The sequence below is a fragment of the Apostichopus japonicus genome, chromosome 2, assembly GCF_037975245.1.
Source record: "Apostichopus japonicus isolate 1M-3 chromosome 2, ASM3797524v1, whole genome shotgun sequence".
NCBI classification, from domain to species: domain Eukaryota; kingdom Metazoa; phylum Echinodermata; class Holothuroidea; order Aspidochirotida; family Stichopodidae; genus Apostichopus; species Apostichopus japonicus.
This window is the reverse complement of record NC_092562.1, coordinates 2,467,993-2,489,685: the sequence shown is the minus strand read 5'-3', so window position 1 is coordinate 2,489,685 and position 21,693 is coordinate 2,467,993. Positions and strand designations below refer to the sequence as shown.

Sequence of the window (21,693 nt, the reverse complement as noted above, 5' to 3'; positions counted from 1 at the left end):
CTATCTTCCCAGCCGATTCTCACAGAGATTACAGTTACTACTGTAAATCTTAAAATTTTGTACCACAGTAAAAACTAGATAGTGCTGACAAATCTTATAAATCGGTAGCATGTGCTATTAGGATGACAGTAAGAATTGAGGATTATGTGTTATCCCAACATATCCCAACAAATGGATATGTTGGAACAATGTCAGTTTTTACTGTAATCCTAACAGCACATGCTACCGATTTATAGCACGATACAGTTTTTACTTTGGTACAAAACGTTAAGATTTACAGTAGTGGGTGTGTTTTCTGTGTGTATCAGGTGATTTTCCACATTTCCAGTAATTGACTGGATCATATTGCTGATATTGATATGTAGATTACTTCCTGTAGAAACAAAAATCGAGAATGAAAGCCTTTTTCATTTGCAAAATACACACCATTGAAATATTGTGGAAGTATTAACTTCACTTTATTAGGCTCCACCAGTTCAACACAGTGTTACATTGACTTTATTCGTCGTTTATTCATAAACTCATAGTTAGTTGTAGAAGAGCCCCTAGTTTATATGTATAGAAACTATTTCAATGCTGTTCAACTGGCGATAAAATGTTAATACTAAAGATATATTCAGTTTTCAACTATAAAAGTGTAATAATATGAATATTTACAGTTTAAACATTACGTCCAATAAAAATAAAAACATAGAAAAACAAAATAGAATAGCCCCTCGTTTAGATTTATACACAATCTGTCAATGATGCTAACGTGACAATAAAAAGCTAATATGAAAGATATATTCAGTTTTCAACTAACCGTATAATGATATGAATATTCACAGCTTAAAGATTACGTAAAGAAAACTAGAAGAAACAAAGTTCGATCAGAAACTATTCCGATCATTTTAGCTATTGTTAACCATGTACGATATAATACGTTGGCAGTTTTATGTAACACGTCCTAATTAAAAGCAACGACCTATGGAAAAAAATGATATTAATGATCATATCATGATGGATAAATCAATAGTGATCATGAGTACCTATCTCGGTAGAAACAACGTCCGATCTTTAACTTTAGCTATTACTTGCAAAGTAGTCTTCATTGCAACTTTTCGGTAATCACGTAAACAGAACTCAGTTTAACAGAAATTCCCTGTTGGTTGGTGAACTTTCTCATTCTTACTTTGGGAGCAGGAGGATTATACGGTTTCAAACCGCTGACGCCCCTGGTTTGATCTCCTCGTCTGAACTAATACTTGGAAATTTGAATTCTGTCGTAGTTGAAAAGTTAGGTGGGGCGCCACCTTCCGCTCCTTTAACACCACTTTGATTTTCATAGTTCTGTTAAAGAAGACAAATTTTAATTATTTTTTTTCTCCAAACTGTGTTATTCACGGATTCATATATCAATGTACATATTTATTACAATTTAGAATTCCTAGGCTAAAGTTATATACTTTTCAAAGTTTCAGAACTCTTCTATTAACACTGGAATTCTAGGTGACTATTCCCCCCCCCCCCCAAAAAAATACAATAACAAACATAAACACACTTAATATTCGTTGCTATCAGTTTTAGAACCACAAGCTCTTATCTTGACCCAATTTGTATTTTACAAACTTCCTCTCTAATTTCTCAAGGCCATATTACGAAACCTCGAAGCCTATAAACCATATAGTCCCAACGGCACTTCAATGTTTTGAAAATACATTTAAAGAATCACTACCTTTCGTGAAAAAAACAAAACAATAAACGTCTTCGTTTTCGAGTCACTTACTTCGACAACTCAACCTTGAACCTTTACTGGAGGTGCGATCCCATGACTTACCATTCAAACCAAAATGGAGAATATTAACGTACCTGATCAGATTTAGCCATTTTTGACAATGCGATGAAGAGCTGTTCAAATGTAGGCCTATCGTGAGGTCGATCACGCCAGCAATGGCGCATGATATTGTACCTGTGGGAGACGACGAAACATCAATATGTGCACGTGTTGGGCACGTGGATCCGTTTCACTATTCAACAATATCACCATACATAGTTGGATGAGTATTAGGCATGTTATATTATCACATGATACGCCTATACGGTTGTTTCATCACTATTTCTATTTAATTGATATGATTGAGACATGTATACAACCAACATTAGGCCTCTTTAAGGAATTGCGTATTTCAATGAACTGATTACTCACATTTCATCGTCACAGCCCAACGGTTTATCCATTCGGTATCCAAGGGGAAGCTTTTCATACAACTCAGCAGACGAGAGTCCCGGGTATGGTGTCCCTCCTGATAGATATAAATAGACTTGTATTGAATAGTATTTTTCCTTTTTTTAAGTTAAAATAACTTCATTGCAGAGGAATGTTATGACCATCTCTACAAGATTTGTAATATATGATGTCTCAAAATGGTCAAAAAGATTTAATTTTTGCCTACATTTTGGATTATTTTTGATGACCTTCATAAATGGGACTTGTTAGGAAATGTTTTCAGTCCCATCTATAGGGTGGTATTACACGCAAATATAAAACTGCAAACAATGTGAAAGTTAAGTACATAACGATTGTGCTAAGTCGATCGACACAAGGTCGAAAATAAAGCACATTTCTACTCACCGTAAGTAACTATTTCCCAAAGTAATATTCCAAAGGACCACCTACAAACAAAATCAAAAAGAAAAACATAAAAACAAAACATAAAGTATTAATTCCTTTAAAACACGAATCACACTCACACCAACTATAAAGAAAGTATTGCAAGTGAAAACTAGTGCAGGTTCTTCTATTGTATTTACCCCATCAAAGTGAGATATAGATCAAATTGAAGTGTGAATAACTATTTGAAACGACTTTAGATTACTCCCTTATTTTAATTTAATCAGGAAATGTATACATTTTACAATATAATATTTCTTATGTATTTATAACATTCTTACACGTCACTTTTAGAGGTATAGACATTGTAGTTGAGAGATTCAATAGCCATCCATCGCACAGGCAATCGACCCTGTAATGAAAACAACATGACACAAGAATATATATTTCTGATGGGTGTACATTGTAAAATGGGGGGGGGGGGCGGGCTTCAAGAGAGGGAAGGAGTGAGGGAGTTAAGGAGGGGAAGTGCAACCATAGCATTTTCAGGTATTGTTAAGTTACTTGGGACCAATATCATGAAAGCCACCGTTTGGTATTTAGCAGTATATTCAACCCATATCCAAAAACGTTTTATATAACAATAATTCGGAGCATAATTAGGTGAACTTGGGATTATGCAGATCGAGAAAGACACCAAAGACACATGTTACCGTGCTACGAACACATCGCAGCAGTTACTGATTCACGGTTGTGGAACATGAACAGTAGTTACTGTACTAGCTACGAGTATCGGGTGTCTGTGGACACTCTCATTAGAGTGAACTCTCGCTCTTCCAAACGAAGCGTGTAAGTCAACTGAATATTATGGACGAACGCGATATATCTGATAGCTAGTAACATTGCTCGCACTGAAACTACAAGTTAGTTATTTAGTTATAAAGTTATGATGAATACTGAACCTAGATACTGGCTTAGCCTAGACAAGGCCTTGAAACATATTTGAACTTACTGCAGTCATTTTAACGTATACTTCATCACTTCTGGAGAGACCAAAGTCAGCCACTTTACAAACCATATTATCACAGACTAAGATATTTCTGGCAGCCAGATCTCGATGAACAATCTGTAAGTGAATAAATAGAAGAAAAGAAACATAGAGCCTTTTAAAATAGAAATTGTGAAGAAAAATAATGAATAAAAGATGATTTACCTTGTAATAAACAAGAATTCCTTTAGAGGCACTGTTTTACTGATGTTAAGGTCACCTTATCGTTGTATATTTTTATTTTAAGTTTATTATCGTGCTTCTAGTCATTACATGGTTACCTATTTACAAAGCATGCATGTGTAAGTATATTTCCGTTGTACATCAACATTAACATTTTGTGTTTATGAATATGGTGGTGTTGGTGTGGGCGGGGTTGGACGGGTTGGGGCATGGGGAGATGGATATCATTGTTCTATACTAACATTGTTGTTAAAAGGCATTATATGTATGCAATATTGATACTTCGAGTTATATGCATGCAACTGCACCCATTCCCTGGAAACCATTTGGGCGAGTTATAAATATGATTTGTAAACTAAAAAATCTCGAAATTTCCTTGTTGTTGTAGCGGAATATGAATCACGTTCTATGCTCTATCAACTGATCTTTCACTTACAGGGTTAATTAGGTTCTACACAGGCGCGTAGCCAAGGGGGGGGGGGCGAAGGTGGCAGTCGCCCCCCCCCCCCACTTGAGCATATTTTTTAATATTTGTTTTAATGTTTTTATGATATCGCTAGTATTTTTATAAGAGAAAATGCTAAGATGCAACTTACAAGGCCTGGGAAGTGCCATTTCCAGCGATCTGGGAGGCATTTACAGCCAAAATTTTACTGTACGCCTCGCGCCAATCAGCCAATCATGGTGGCGCTACGCTTAGATAGTTTGCAATGCTGAATCTACAGTTTCACCCCTCCCTTGGCAAATTCCTGGCTACGCGCCTGGTTCTACAACGAGTAGAAAATGTTGTGCTTGTATGCTTGGTGATAAGGATGGGAGTGAGGGGGTGGGCGGAAGGGGGTGGGAGGGGAGGAGGGATGGGACTATCACTGTCGTAGTACTTACGCTTCTATCAGATAGATGCTTCATCCCAAGAGACACATCGCGAGCGAAATTAACGAGTTGTATGTTGCTGAGAGGTTCCGCTTCCATCTTTGATAACGATTGATTAGTGTAGGTAGAATCTACGTCCAAGCATTGACTCTTTCTCAGTAAAGTCAGTAAGTTACCATGAACAGCAAATTCAAGTGCAACAAACAGTTCTCCTTATGAACGCGAAAAAAAGGAGACAGAAGAAAAAGAGGTTTCATGTAAAATAATGATATTGTACAGATGTTCTTAGTTTTCAAACATACTTTCTCGTTCATTTAGTTAATGCAACTTAAGGTAAGAATAACATTGTGTTTCATCACTTGAATATATTTTACGACTTATTGCATATTAACCAAACCTGAAGAATAAATTCTATACATTTAGCAAATCATGGATTAATAACAAACTTTGGTTAGTACACACTTTATTACAAGTATGTCAAATCATATTCTTTCGCAGTTCTAATGATACTGTATAATATTGACAGTTTTATAACTAATTTTTAAATTACAACTCTATATAACATTTTCTTCTATAGCAGGCTGAACTGTATCATCCCTATAAAGATACTGATTACACCATTCAACAAACAGTGTTCCCGATAGTTTGGCATGAAGGCCTACCTTTGCTTTCACAGGCACCTATCAAGTTGACAATGTTGGGGTGATTGCCAACTTTACACATGATTTCTACTTCACCGATGAAGTCCTTACGATCTGCGTCGCTGCATCCTCCTAGGGGTAAGAAGAAAACAGTTTCCATTCAAGTTGTCTCAATGATTATGTCTCCATGAAGTAGAGTATGGTACTCGGATTCTTGTTATTGTAACCGTTGAGACATTTACGTGCGAAGTAATGTTTATTCATATGTTGTCCTACTCAGTTATGTCTTCAAATACGACATATTGAGGTGGAGAGAGAGATTAAGAGATAGATAGATGGAGAGAAAGATGGAGAGGGGTGGGCCCTGGGGGCTGGCCTAGCTACCGGTTTAGGCTTTGAAACAGCGTGCAGCTAAGACCGAGGCACCGACAGTGGAAAGATTTCCTCTTGGTTTCAAAAGCCGCACGTTTTATCCGAGGCGCCAACGCGACAATTGTTTCAATTTCTCAGCGCCGCCGGCTGAATGGCGTTCAGCAGGCAGTACTTAACGTCCCTGTCCGCCCCTGACATTACTTTAATTACAAAGAAAGCTGATAAATATCAAGATATAGCGCCACCAGTTTCTCAAGGCATTAAAGTGATATGTGTTATATTTATTTAAGGCTTGACAGTGATGTGTGTTATATTTCTTTAAGGCCTTACAGTGATGTGTATTATATATATCTAAAGCCTGACAGTGATGTGTGTTATATTTCTTTAAGGCCTGACAGTGACGTGTGTTATATTTCTTTAAGACCTGACATTGATGCGTGTTATATTTCTTTAAGGCCTGACAGTGACGTGTGTTATATTTCTTTAAAGCCTGACAGTGACTTGTGTTATATTTCTTTAAGGCCTAACAGTGACGTGTGTTATATTTCTTTAAGGCCTGACAGTGATGTGTGTTATAATTCTCTAAAACCTGATAGTGACGTGTGTTATATTTCTTTAAAGCCTGACAGTGACGTGTGTTATATTTCTTTAAGTTCTGACAGTGATGTGAGCAATATTTCTCTAAGGCTTGACAGTGACGTGTGTTATATTTCTTTAAGTTCTGACAGTGATGTGTGTTATAATTCTCTAAAGCCTGATAGTGACGTGTGTTATATTTCTTTAAGGCCTGACAATGATTTCTTGAAGGCCTGACAGTGACGTGTGTTATATTCTTTACACGTTTCACATGTACGATCACATGCCATACCAAATTACCATTTGAATCAGGTAAACGTGTTAGGTGCTTGTATTGACAGTACGCGGTGAGAACCACAACATATTGATATTGCTTACACTTATTATATACTTGAACATGTTTTATGCAGTTCATATCATAATCATGTATAGATTGAAAAGAAGAAGAAGAAAAAGATCGATTCAGTGTATACAGTTATTCTGATGTCACTGCATTTACTACTGTCTTACCCCAGGTAGGAATACAAGAGTATGACCAATCTACCCTATATGATATTTGATTTTCATCTGTTCGAAAGCAATAACATAATCTAAAATAATAGGTATATTTCCTATTTTAACATTAAAAATCAACCAGTCTTAAAAGGAAGAAAGGGAGTGGGTTATTGCGAGGGAAAGTCTCCATAACCCCAAATTTAAACGAAAAATGCTTAACCCTTAAATTCCCTCATGACTGGTTACGCTTAACGTAATATTCCAACGGAAATGGGTGTCGTGGAGCATTACTTTGAACAAGAGAACTCCCCCCCCCCCCCCCCTCTTCTCCCAGTTATTCGTTGCGTTCAGCTCCGGAATTTCGATATTTTGTTTTCACTAACCTTTCAGAATTTTGACAGCCGCCTCAATCGCTTCGCCATCCCTTTTGATTGTGGCTTTGAGCACCTGACCAAAGTTTCCTTCAGCTATGATATTTCTTTCAAGAAACATTGCCTCCCATGGTATTTTCCAGTAATTCAGTTCTTGATTTGACAGCACAGGGCTCGTCGGACGTGATAGGTAACCGCTTGCAGCGGTGTTATCATATTCATTAGGTAAAGACTGCTGTGTTATCAACTGGATATAAAGCGGATTAATAAATAAAAAGGTAAATCAATAGCTGGACCAAAATACATGAGTGTATACTATTATAGTTTTTTTTGGGTCAAATCCCACTGCTTTAGAGGGCGAAAAAACGAGTCTAATCGTTAGCTTAATTTGATAGTTAATTCGTCCTCTGTTTGAGGTCTATCATTTTGTAATTATGTGATGTTGTTTAGCCAAGAAGAAGATCTGATACTTTTTATTTCGTTTTGCTGTTACTATTTGTTCAAGGTAGAATGTTAAGAGTGTTTCAATTGAAATCAATGCCACAATTAAATCAGGTTCACGGCTCCTGAATATTCAGATCTTGAGTAAAGAAAATAGCAGTTCAATAAATATATGAATACCAAATTGAAGCAAAATGACGTAGCTTCACGGTGCTTAATTTAGACTTGCTAAAGCCTTCCACTGAGCGTTTGAAAGAGCATCAAATCTCCCTTATGCAATCACATATATGTACCTACTTGGTTGGGGAAGTTAGTCATCGCAGCGAAAACTACGATATCGACCATTAAAACGCCTATATATATATATATATATATATATATATATATATATATATATATATATATATTATTATTTATATATTATTATATATATATCTATATATATATATATATATATATATATATATATATATATTCATACATACATCCGGCTAACAAATACCGCATATCCTTTAAATTCACATCAATTCATGACACCTAAGAAGAAGAAATCAACTGTTGTGATCGTAGCCACAGATTTTGATATATATAAATGCTTCGCTGTTATTGACATTTTACGGGACATTGTTAATACTTTAGTCTCAATTTTACAAAAAAATTGTTTACTTAACGAAGTTATCAATTGTGTCTGACATCTGTTTACCTCTGACATTCTCATGACTGGTTCTTCTGCATTGTTCATTTCGACTTCGCGTGCACGAGACCTCCTCTTGGATACAGCACGGGCACACAGTACAGAAATAACCAGTGCAGCAACGAAACAGGCTGTAGCACTGATGACTACTAGTAACACAATCAAAAGATTGATACCTTGCCCAAGAGAAATAGATCAAAAATATTTTAAACTTGGGTTCTCAAGTTAGAACATTTTACCTGAAAACAAAATCAGTAATCGGGGGGGGGGGGGGGGGGTTAAAAACAGGAAGTTTAATTATTTCATGAAGGTGTTTTAAGTATTATAGGTAGATTCAAGGCTAAGTTGAGAGGTAATTTGAGGACAGTTCTTGAAAAGTATCAGATGTATTAGAAGTGTCATAGATACAACTCCTCTACACGGTTATCCTCATTCCGAATGAAACCAAATTGAACATGTTAATAATAGTAATATTAACAGTAACAGTTACAGTTAAAGTAACAGTAACAGTAATAGGAATAGGAATAGGAAAAGGAATAGTAATAGTAAGAGTACGAGTAATAAGAATAGTAATAGTAATAGTTTAGAGTAATAGTATGGAGTAATAGTGATAGTGACAGTGACAGTGACATTGACAGTTAGAGTAAGAGCAAGAGCAAGATAAAGAGGAAGAGGAAGAGGAAGAGGAAGAGTAAGAGTAATAGTAAGAGTAATAGCAATATCATAGTAATAGTAATAGTAAAGTAAGAGTAAGTGTAAGAGTAAGAGTAAGTGTAAGAGTAAGAGTAAGAGTAAGAATAAGAGTAAGTGTAAGAGTAAGAGTAAGAATAAGAGTAAGAGTAAGAATAAGAGTAAGTGTAAGAGTAAGAATAAGAATAAGTGTAAGAGTAAGAGTAAGTGTAAGAGTAAGAGTAAGAGTAAGGGTAAGGATAAGGGTAAGGGTCATAGAAATAGTTGTAGTAAGAGTAAGAGTAATAGTAATATTACTAGTAATAGTACTAGGAATAGTTATAGTGATAGTAATAGTAACGGTTATATTAAGAGTTAGAGTTATAGTATAGAGTAATAGTAAGAATAAGAGTAAGGGTAAGAGTATTAATAATAGTATAGAGTAATAGTAAAAGTTAAAGTAATAGTAATAGTGAAAGTAATATTACTAGTAATAGTAAGAATAATAGTTATAGTAAGAGTAAGAGTAATAAAAATAAAAATAGTAAGAGTAAGAGTAACAGTAAGAGCAAGGGTAAGAGTAATAGTAATAATAATATTAATAGTAATAGTAATAATAACAGTAAGAGTAGGAGTTAGAGTAAGACAAAGAGTAAGAGAATGAGTAAGAGTAATAGGAATAGGAATAGCAATATGAATAGCAATAGTGACAGTGACAGTGACAGTGACCGTGACAGTGACAGATTGCAACACACATTGTAAGTGCTCGGATTGAATGTATAAAGCAGAACGGTACATAAAAGAGTTTCTGTGAACTTGTGTTCTGTATTCGGTGCAGGAGACTTTTCAGTATAGTATACAAAGGGTGATTCTGAATCGATGTTAACTGATCATTGATCAACTTGCGCTTACTTAATCAATAAATACAGTTGATGTAAAAACAAAGTAGTAAACAAATGGTAGGTTAAGTAGTGTCCCTTTTTGACATGATATTACTACCCAAGCCTTGTTGAATTAGTAGCGAATTGTATCCCTCGCTAACAATTTTTTGGGGGGCTAACCCTGGGCAGCCGGTGGGGGAGTTTTGGGGGAAGGGATAAAACAAAAGCACTCCTAGTCAAACTTCCCTCCAGCTTAGACTTCACTCTGTTCAACTGGGGCAACGTTACAGGAACTTGAAATGAGGAGAGGTGCACTGAAGCACATCACATTTTCTTCGAACGTCTCTCAATTATATTGCTGTTCTATAAAATGTTATTAATGTGTTTGTGTGATGTCTTCATAAACTTTACATGTGTAACTCACCTGTGCTGGATTCATTCCCGCCATCTGATTGACCTTTATCAGGGGAGACACCTGATGTACCATCGTACCCCCCTGTATTTAATTATTTTTTTGAAAACACAGAAAATTATTAAAACACAATCACAACATATACATGCCAAGTGCATTCGCATCACATAAAATGAGAACATTTACTATTTAAAAATACGATGCGTTTCAAAATTTCCTTCCGTAACAATTGTAACGGTTTTCAAACTTTCAACACAAACACACACACAAATATATATATATATATATATATATATATATATATATATATATATATATATATATATATATATATATTCAACACCCATTAAAAAATTATATAGCTAAACAGGTTTTCTCTTAATTCAATTATTTTCAGAGTGTTGTTCCATATTTGTCATTTTCGTTTATTTCTGTGACGGTCACCGTTATATCGCAGTAATCAACGTTGTGGTCACACCATCATGCTCAAGGGACATACAGTAATCTTGCAAAACTGCAATTACTCTTCAACTGGAAAACGATGATAGAATTAGATAAAACCAACTTATTACCACACAAGGATCCTAAAGACATTCGTTAGAATGGTAATTAAAGAAACTAAATTGAATTCAAAAGTGATTCAAACTGATATGGCATTACCTGGCATCGTACTACTTAAAGCGTCTGCACTCCAGACTCCTGGACCAACGGCTGTCCATCCTCGCACATTGAAGGTGTACTGTCTTCCCGGCGTTAGTTTGTCAAACATGACGCTCATTTGGGTAAAGTTTTGCGTGATCGGTGGCACGGCAAAACTTGTTACCGTAGGGTCTTGTAGCTTGGCTTCGTACATTTCAATGACTCCGTTTCGTTCCGACTCGATAATCTCATCAAAGGTGAAAATGAGAGTTGTTTCGCTTGACTCAAACCGTATATTTGTTGGAGCAGCAAATGGAACTGCAAACAATACAAGTACAAAAAACCCTGAATATTAGAAGGAGACTTTTTCTTCAAGTTTCGTAACATACCACCAGAAGGAGATATTTAATAGCATCACATACCATGGCACCAACCCAAACCCAAAGTAAATAGAAAAGTAATGAGTATATAAAACAAAATAAAAATAGGAAACAGAAAAGAAATGGCCATTTCATATTTTGGATGGTCTCAATGCGGTTTTCTGCTGTTCATAGTAGACTTTGTCAACATATTGAAAGTACAAGAACTACAAGGTTTATATTAGCAAAATTTGAAATATATTGAACCAAACAGAGAAGAATATACTTTGAAGTGAACCCCCCCCCCTCCCTCTTTAATTAAGGTGAGAACGTAGTGGCGTCACCAGACTTTTCAGTCTGGGGAGGCACAGGGGGGCACCAGCATTTGATGGGGGCACTTAGGTGGATACGGATCGCCCTCCTGGGGGAGGGGTATCAGGGGAGGGGGTGCCCCCTCCCCTTTGGAAAATGTTCGCATACGGAGGATGGGCTAGATGCAAAATGGTGCCACATTTGATGCTAAATTCGAATCTGAAGATATCTCCAGAAATTGCTATTTTTCAGGTAATGATTTTAACAACGCGCAGAATTTTGCAGAGGATATGAACCACATGCTGTCGATATTATGCCTAACCCTATCAATAGAACCTACATTTGTTGAATTAATGTGTGCATGACCCCCGACTCCATTCGTGTCCTTCTCGTTTTCTCCCATTATCCATTAAGATGTAACAGGTTCCAGCATCGTTATTGGCTCCTATCAGGGATCTCACTGAGCACTGACACATTCAATGTTAATATCGACACCTGTTGTGATGGCGCGGGTTACGACTTCGATACCCAACAGTCAAGGATAAACTTTTTCATTTTTTCGCAGCTCATTTGAAGAAAATACGAATATCTGTGCTTCTTTGTCCTTATGAAAAACCAACTCAGATGATGGGAGTTGAATATAACAAAATATATAAATATATATATTTTTTTACCAACCCAAATCTCAGATGGGGGGGGGGGGGACTCGGGGGTATTACGTTTTCCAGGAGGCACGTGCCCCCTGCCACCCCGATCCCCCCCCCCCCCCTTGGCGATGCCACTGTGAGAACGTATGTGAGTTATTATTCACGATTATGCTGACGAGAGTTCCATTTGAAAATAAGCTTTATAGTATGTGTCATTGTTAGTGTTTGCTAGCTATCATCAATTCCAGTATAGTGACAAGAGGGGTAAATTTGGCAATTATATATAAATGAAACGACCGTTTTATGAAGTATTTAAGTATGCATGCCCAAAATATAGCAAATATAGACGGTGCTCAATACCTTGCTTTTAAATAATTGCACTATACTATTCTACTATTGTATTCTACTATAGTATGTAACTGTACTGTACTGTACTGTACTAACTGTACTGTACTGTACTAACTGTACTGTACTGTACTATACTATTCTATACTGTACTGTACTGTACTGTACTGTACTGTACTGTACTAACTGTACTGTACTATACTATTCTATACTGTACTGTACTGTACTGTACTACACTAACTATACTGCACTATACTGTAATATACTATACTATAGTGTACTGTACTGTAATGTACTATACTGTACTAAACTGTATAATACTATACTGTACTATAATCTACTGTACTATACTATACTGAACTATACTGTACTATACCTTACTATACTGTACTATACTATACTGAACTACACTATACTGAACTACACTGTACTGTAATATATAGTACTATACTACTAAACTGTATAATACTATACTGTACGAAAAGGCTGTACTATATTATACTGCACTATACTATACTATATACTGTACTATACTATATACTGTAATATACTGTACTGTACTTTACTGTACTATACTGTACTTTACTGTACTATACTAAACTATACTGTACTTTACTATACTGCTGTACTGTAATAAACTATACTATACTGTACTATACTATGCTGTACTATACTATACATTACTATACTGTACTGTACTGTCTGTACTATACAATAATATACTATACTGTACTGTACTGTCTGTACTATACAATAATATACTATACTGTACTCTACTTCTATACTGTACTGTACTATAATGTACTATACTGTACTATACTGTACTATACTTTACTGTACTGTTATGTACTATACTACTGTACCCTAACATTCTGTACTATACTATATTGTACTGTACAGTACTGTACTATACTATATTATATTATACTGTACTTTACTGTTCTGTACTATACTGTACTAAACTGTACTGCACTGTTCTGTACTATAATGTACTGTACTATACTATGCTATTACAATATTATAATTAAGAAAAGTAAACTATTTACCCCACTCTTTGGTCGTTACTTCTTGTGTTACCACTGGACCCGTTAGTATCGTCACCGCGCTGATGGATATGACGTAATCGGTTGCTGCTTTGAGGTTAGTCATTAAGTAACTGATCTCGTTGTGATCCGCCCGTTGGACTACCACGTCCGATAGATTGGTCCCTGGTTGAGCCCTGGCAGCTGAGATGTTGTAATATCGTATATTACCATTCTCATTCTGCGGTCGTTGCCAAGTAATAGACACTGACGCATATGACACGGGATGAACGTGAAGTTCTCTCACGGGACCAGGGGCTGCATAAGGAGAAAAAAAAATATATATATAAATATATATATCTTCTAGTTGACATTCATCACGCATATATTCTTATCATATGCTACTTATGAGTATAGTGCTAGTATACGGAGTCCTGAGTAGCATGCCAAAAGGATGGAAAATGGCGGGGCTTCCTGTTGGAACGTCGGTTATTACTTAATGCAAGTACTCGTGAAGTTCACGTCCTTAGAGAGACGAGTATTTTAGCATCAGCCTCTCAGTACTGAATGACGAGTACCATGTACTCGAATGCGAGGACCGAGTATTTGCATAAAGTACTCGAGTACTACAACACTGTTGTCTACCGAATGTGCGGCGTGTCCTTTTAACAGAGTGTCTGTCAATTAAATAATGCTACCATGGTATTAGGCAAGATACAACCAGCTGTACTTGCACATGTAGTTTGAAATTCGATCTTGATAAGAATTATATTGACAATACTAGGGATAATTGGGGCATTACATGCATGTCAAAGCTATGGGTAAGCCAAGGCGTGGTGCTTCACTTCATATGAAAGCCACGGAGGAAGGCGATTCTTTATAAAGTCTCTGGAAAGTACTCGGCAGAGGTAACTTTAATACCGTGAGTGCCCACTGTATTCTATAACGAATTACTGGTAAGACCACATTGTATTTACTTAGTGTGTGAATTAGAACACAGTTCAGGCTGGGAGAGCTGCACCGTGCCGACTGACCAAGTGATGGAGGGTTAGGGTTAGTACAAGGTTAGGGTACAGTACCTCTGAGCTTAATTGTAGTTCTGATAATTTTCTAAGTAAATATTATACTAGTGAGGCTGCTAGGATGTCGCAAGTTGAATATATTAGCAATGAGGAAGGAAAAAAATGTTGCAAAAATATGTATCAAAGGTAATAAAAGTAGTTGTATACAAGTTTTAGTCTGAAGGAGACGTGAGTGTTAATTAGAGTATTAGTTTCATTAAGACTGGTAATACAGGAGAATAAAGAAATATGACACGTCAGTTTTGTTAGCCGAAGTTTCTCTTTTTACTATATGTAGCCAAGATTGATTTAATATGAACTATTTACAGTTTCAGTGTTAGCCAACGTTTGTCTTTTTACTACATGTAGCCAAGATTGATTTAATATGTTCTATTTACAGTTCAGTGTTAGCCAACGTTTGTCTTTTTACTACATGTAGCCAAGATTGATTAACTATTAACTATTTTATAATGGTATGTATTCCAACCAACGTCTGGACTTTTTATACCATTTTTATTGACATCGAGTTTCTTTAAAAGTGTTCATCACAAAGCAGCAAAAACTTTGATATTAGCCAAGTTTTTGTCCTGCCAAAAGCATGAATTAGCGGAAAAATTAGTAAATTTTGCAGATAATGAGTAGAATGTCTTCCGACAAATTCCTCATTTTAAATTAATCGCATGCAGTTCCCCAAATCCACTAGTTTGATTCAATTAATCAGTGTATAGCTAACATATTTATTTATGAGCCGTTGCTTCAAATAGATTTCTTCACAGCTATCCGAAAAAAAGTAACATAGCCATACTCAATGTACACAAATAAGGCATGATGTTGCAGTACATATTGGTGTACTGGGTTGCTAACGACGCCGGCAAAGTGAAAATTATTTACCTCACTAATTCAATGACGTTCCTAGAATTTAAATATTCATATTATGGGCGGGGTTTATTGCGATCCTAACTATCTTCGATAAAAACAACGTTCGAAATTGTAAAGTTTTCGACTTTTATTCCACTTTTTGAATAGATAAGCTAGTTATGTATGTCTTTAGGGCCTGGTGGGTTCAGTGAGGTTGAGAAATTGAAAAACAAGGACGCATAAGCTGTTTTATACCAGAAAGAAAAGTCCTTTAATATTTTTATATTTCTTATCTATTTGTTTAAAACAATTACTTCCTCAGCTTCAGTATTCAATATGTGATTATTATTAAATTAAGCTTGTGATAATGTATAAAACTTAAAAATATTGCCATTTAAAATATTCCTCTTCCTGTCAGCATATTCCTAAATTTTACAGGCGACGAGCAAAATATATTCTCCATTTTCTGTTTTAATCACATTTCATTCCCATGTTGTTGTTGTTGTTGCGACAACATTTGCCATTTAAAAAAAAATCAATAGCAGCCCCACATACCTCCTTCTTTTGTTCTCCTTTGCAGTATGTTGCTGGCTGGTCCTACATAACCGCATTTCATTAACTTCACTTGCACTTTGTATATCTGGTACTGTTGGAGACCCCTGAGGACGTATGACGTAGCAGACACGTCATTTACTTCAACGACTTCGAAGACGACTCGATCCACCGTACGGTAGTAAATATTGATTCTATCGAAATCTTGCCCGACAGGATTCTGAGTGGAGAAACATACCAGGGGAATCAGGGGGGTTAGATTATTAGAGAGTTCAGTTTTATATTCATATCGCATCAAGAAACGCTGAGGTTTTGAGTTGGGGTTTGGTGTGGGACATAGGCATTGATAATACATAATGTAAACACGCTGCGGTATTATTTGAACATGGAGTGAAGTTCCTTTTCGGATGGCAACTGCGATTTGACAAAGAATAATTAACGAGCTCGGTAAGTTTTACCTTCCATTCTAGGCGTAGAGATGTGGAGTCTAGTCCATCAGTAGATACATCTTGAAGAGTCACGGATCTTGATGGCGCTAAATAAATAAAGAGAAAGAGAGAGGTGGAGAGACACACATCTGAGTTGCGCAGTCACTGTAGCATGCACTGTCACTTGGGATTACTTGGCGAAATACTACAAGAGTCTACCAGAGACTACGTGTTGTCGAAAAATATAATAAAACGTTAATCCAAAAGGTCAGGAAAAGCTGATGATTTATAATTAAGAATCCAACTTTCGTTTGTTTCGCTCAAACAACGTAGTCAATTATTAAATATATAAATTGCACACATGACCTCCAATGGGATGAATAATTCACCATTTAGTTCAAGCTATGACTTACCTGAGCAGAGTGTTTGGAAGGTAAAAACAGGCCCAGGTTCACCTCGACCCTCGTCTCTTTCACCTGGACGTACCAATACAACCCTAACTTCATATTGAGTCTCGCCGTTCAAATTCTCCAGTCGATAGGTAGTAGTGCTCGGATTGAGTGATCCTGTAGTGCTCCAAGTTTGACTTGTTGATAATTTATACTCAACGAAAATTTCTTCAAGTGGGCCATCGCCAACGAAAGGTCTTGTATTCAGGTGTAGATTCACATTGCCGTTGCTATTGGTGATAACGGAAGGCGCTCCTTCCGGGACAGGCGGATCTGTTCAAAGAGAACATTTCTTTTCTTAACAAGAAGATAATAAAAGGATAAGAAATCTTTTATCAGATGTTAACAAAGAGCTGTACAGAAGATCGTGACGGACGGATTGTTTCCAGAGTTTTTTTCGGTGTTGTTTTTTTGTGGCCCGAATATTTCGTGCGAACTAGCTGCACTTATGCTCTCAAGTCAAATGTATTCTATCAGTGTTTTCATTTCACGCTTGCCAGGATTTATTGTTCTTGCACAACCAAAAACTGAGTAATTTAGTAAAAACTATTTAAGCAGGAAGCTGCACCCGTTGAGTACATTATCCAGCAAGAACATTACTCAGTTCCCCTCCATCCGTCTTTCATCATCGTAGAAAATCTACAAAGTATAGGACGCTCATTTGCCTTACACCCATTGCACATTTTATTGTTATTGACGACTGCACCACTTACCTAGCACGTTAAATATGGCGTCTTTTTCCGTTTGACCTGATTGGCTGGTTGCCACGCAGGTGTACACCCCTTCGTTTTCGTCGAGGGCGTCAATATGGAAAAAGTAATATGAACTTCTTTCGAACGGGGCATGTCTACTGAGTGGGATTAAATCACCCTGTTCGTTTATCAGCTTAACATCCATATCCACGCCTGCCGTGGTGTCAACTCTGCATTCCATCGATTGAGTGGTATCTCGGTTTGCTTCAAGGTTATGAAACGTTATGATTTCAGGGAATGGTCCTCCTGTAAATCATCAAGCGTTTATAACTTTCAAAGTTTTTTAAAACTTAAAGAAATATTACAAAAACTGTTGGTTAGATCAGCACATTAAATCACAATTGATTGGAAGATGCACTAATCCAAATAAATTGAATAAACAATGCCGTATTTCTCAACAATCGAACAAACTGACGAAAAAAAAGGAGATTATATCTGCTCTTGTTTAACAAGCTCTGTGGTTTTGTTATGTTATGTTAGGTTTACAGTCTTGTTTCAGGGCCAAGGCCCTCTCACACGAATTTACAACTTAACCCTGGTCATTAGTAACTTGTCGCACCTACACACCAAAGTGTGCACAATTCAAACAATCTCTCCTGGGGCACCACAGTGCACCACAGCCACGTGTCGCCCGTGAGACTTCCCATAGGGTGCAGCCACAAACCGGCGCACGCAACTATATTTACAAGTTACCTCGCAAGTCCCCACTTAAACACCTGGTTGAAGAGAGGCCATGGAGATAAAGTGCCTTGCCCAAGGACACAACGCAATGATCTGTCCAGGACTCGAACCTGTAACCCTTAGATCTCAAGTCCACTGCCTTAGCCACTTGACCACAACGCCCTCACTTATCGAATGAAGCCAGCGAGTGAGAAGGAATGACCGATTCAATAACATCCCATATCTTGTATACAAAATAGAACTTAAGCTAAAGATAACTAGGCGATAACAATAAAAAAATGGCAGAACATTGTAACGTTTAATTGGAGTCAATCTTGTACAAAGAGATGGCATCAAGCTATCCGAATTAGTTGTTAAATTTTGTAAACATTTCTTCTCTCCTTTTTCATTTTGCTTGCTTCTTATGTTTGCTTTGTTTCAAAAATTGTCACCCGTTTGATCTGTGCATGATTCTAGAGCGTACTGTTTCTAATTTTAAAAAGACTTTGGACATATCACTGAATATATAAACAAGACAAGCGTGTCGTGATTACGTATTCATAATGTTATTCGAGCATAGTTACCTGTACTCATTCCCACTGGTTGGTCATCATACTAGCACTATAGGGTATTGTTGAGGTGTTGTATCGTTACTATAGTGCAACGTATATACGTAAAACAATACCCATACCGAAGGGAGTTAAAGGGATTGGAGACTCACGCACGAAGGAACGTCTGTTGCCGGTAATCTGACCTAGATCGAACGAGGCGTAACAGAAGTGTTAGGCACCACCATCGATCCCAGAAAATACACACACAGCTTGCTACCGTTGGTTAATTACACACTAGTGAACAGTCAAAACATGCAGCTATGGTCAATACCCACAACGCAGTGTACATAGCAGAGATGGACATCCCAGGTCTAGATAAAAGATAACAAGGGTATCACGTTTCATTACTGTCTGCATTTTGTAGCGACAAAAAAAACCCTTCACATGCAGGAAACGGAATGTGAACTTTTGCAGAGGGCGACACGCGGTTTGGGCGAGTTTTCAATGCCCTTAAACTTGCTGTTGTACAACTACTACTACTTTGGCAAGAGAGGAAGCGAATCAATTGCGTTATGGAATCAATGGAATGTGGGAAGAATATGCAGAAGAGATAACAGGAATAGATACTCACCTATTGCAGTCACTGTCAGATTGTGAGTATATGTATTACCGCGATAGTCAATGGAGCAAGCAAAATCCCAGTTCCCGTCAATGCCAAACGGTGTCAAATGCCATCGTATCGATGATTGATCAGAATCATCAATAATTCGATTAATGTTCGGCGGCACTGGGTCAGGATTAGTAATCTTTAATAAGAGAAGAGTAAGAACGAATTAGAGGTTAACGTTATATTGAAGCAACACGCTTGGGAAAGTTTAGAATCAAACGGCCTACACAATAATACAAATTAGATTTGAGGTCAGTATTAGCTGAAAGTTAAGTTAGAATGCTTCTTTGGTCACGTTCATTACCTCACAAGCAAGAAGCAAGTGGCAAGCAATTGCGTAACCTACGAACAAATGAAACATGGACACTTGATTCCATGTCCATGGAGATTTCAACGTTTCTGTAGTCAGTAAACGTAGCTATATGAAACATTGTAAATACAATTGACAGCCACCCTTTTCTTTTCGTCCCCTCCCTAACCCCATCCTCACCATGCTATGGGAAGTGAGAGATCTCGTAATCATGGACCAGTTCGGTATGAACTGTAATAAATATTAAATTCAAATTGGCATAGCCTTATACTTTTATACCGCGGTTTAGAGATGTTGTCATTGAAGTAAAGGGTGAAAACAAAAGTAGAATGAAAAACACGACAGTCGCTTTCAGCTAAAGTTTCTACTATTGCTGCAAACACGCTGCTAATTGGTTGCGGCAGGTTTAATATGAATGTAATAGTTTCATAGTTTTTTTCCAACCTGAAAGAGGTAAGATGACGACCTTTATAGATGGAGGGAGAAAAAAAGAAAGTTAGAAGACTGGAATCAGTATATTTTAGGATTCTGACAAATTCAACTAACTTACAAAGGATATATTTTATTGAATCAGTTGTTATGTGACTTCGTAGTTTGGGTATTTACTTCATATCAATTCCTTTCTTTCTAAAATGCACACTAAACATCCTTCAAAATAGCCCTCTTACTGACCAACGCGTATGACTCATCACCTTGACCGAAAATCCTGTGGCTCTGTGCGGACAAGTTGTTTGGACTATTTCATTCATCAGGGGGGTCTTAAACGGTGTTTCTATAATTATAGGATTGCATTAGATAAATTAATTGGTACTTACTTGCTTCAACATTTTATGATATTATTCCACGGTCATATTCTTTGAAATAATATAAAGTTCAATAAAATATGACGTTTTGAAAGCGAAACTCGGCTGTGGCGATGTAGGTGAACACTGTGCATTGCGTAGCTGTACCCTATTGCAGAGTACAGGATACACATATTACGTAACGGCGTGCCCGCCGAAGAAAGCGAAACTTGTGTTTTTCTTAGAAGACATTCGATTGGATTGTACTTGGTCCGATTGAAGATAGTGACCAATGAAAATGAATTTAACATCAATGTAAAGTTAAGAAAAAATCCTTTCCAAAACCGTTTGAACTAAATTTGTTAATGAATATTCAAGAGGATGGTTACGCAAACAAATTACGGCTATCAAATGGTGATTTTCTTCAGTATTTACTGTGTGTTATCAATGAGGGTTTTTAGTTCGATATTTATTAACCTTGCATCGTAAATCACCGAAGTCCGGTGGAATTTTTAACTGTATTGTTAAGAAAATAACAGAACTTGAGAGACAACACATTTCTCTGTTAAGTGCCGTTTGAACTAAATTTTTTCGGTATTAACTTTTCACGCTATGGCTGTAGGAAAATGGTCTATATGGTAAAGTCATAGGCCTAAAACTGCGGTGGTCGAACTCAGTTCGCGTGCCGCACAAGGAATGGCGCTAAAGAATTGATATGCATTCCTCTCTTACCTGTCTCCATGAATCAGAGAACCTATCTCACAAAAATTGATATCATTTCATAAGGAATGACAAGGAAGTGGACATTGACCCTGAAATTGGTCAATGGGGCTCGGTGCTAAGAAATAGGATGTTATTACGTATGCAATGGTGTATTGTATTCATAACTGAAACCTGAACTAGTGGTCGCTCTTATCAGCCGGTGACGTCAGAGGAAAGATATCGTTCGGAATTGGCGTTAAGATTTTTGAGAATTGTCTGGTGGAAGATTTTGATACATTGCCCTCGTAGTTCTTATTTTTTTCTTTCTAACCGTGTGAAAAATGTCCCCAT

The 21,693-nt window shown here is 36.9% G+C and overlaps 1 protein-coding gene across 1 annotated transcript in view; it reads right to left on the bottom strand.

The window, feature by feature from the left end:
• Positions 1-428: 428 nt before the first annotated feature.
• LOC139973930 (tyrosine-protein kinase receptor Tie-1-like) overlaps positions 429-21,693 on the bottom strand; it is a 39,356-nt gene continuing 18,091 nt past the window's right edge. The window contains exons 9-26 of the mRNA XM_071980824.1: positions 19,513-19,687; positions 17,632-17,916; positions 16,883-17,191; positions 16,500-16,576; positions 16,045-16,261; positions 13,595-13,888; positions 10,907-11,203; positions 10,259-10,330; positions 8,294-8,460; positions 7,162-7,396; positions 5,357-5,467; positions 4,707-4,906; positions 3,603-3,716; positions 2,932-3,002; positions 2,612-2,652; positions 2,186-2,282; positions 1,849-1,948; positions 429-1,329 (exon numbers count right to left, since the gene is read on the bottom strand). Of these exons, the coding sequence (XP_071836925.1) occupies positions 1,198-1,329; positions 1,849-1,948; positions 2,186-2,282; positions 2,612-2,652; positions 2,932-3,002; positions 3,603-3,716; positions 4,707-4,906; positions 5,357-5,467; positions 7,162-7,396; positions 8,294-8,460; positions 10,259-10,330; positions 10,907-11,203; positions 13,595-13,888; positions 16,045-16,261; positions 16,500-16,576; positions 16,883-17,191; positions 17,632-17,916; positions 19,513-19,687 (2,994 nt within the window). The 3' untranslated portion in view covers positions 429-1,197. The remainder of the gene's footprint in view (positions 1,330-1,848; positions 1,949-2,185; positions 2,283-2,611; positions 2,653-2,931; positions 3,003-3,602; positions 3,717-4,706; positions 4,907-5,356; positions 5,468-7,161; positions 7,397-8,293; positions 8,461-10,258; positions 10,331-10,906; positions 11,204-13,594; positions 13,889-16,044; positions 16,262-16,499; positions 16,577-16,882; positions 17,192-17,631; positions 17,917-19,512; positions 19,688-21,693) is intronic.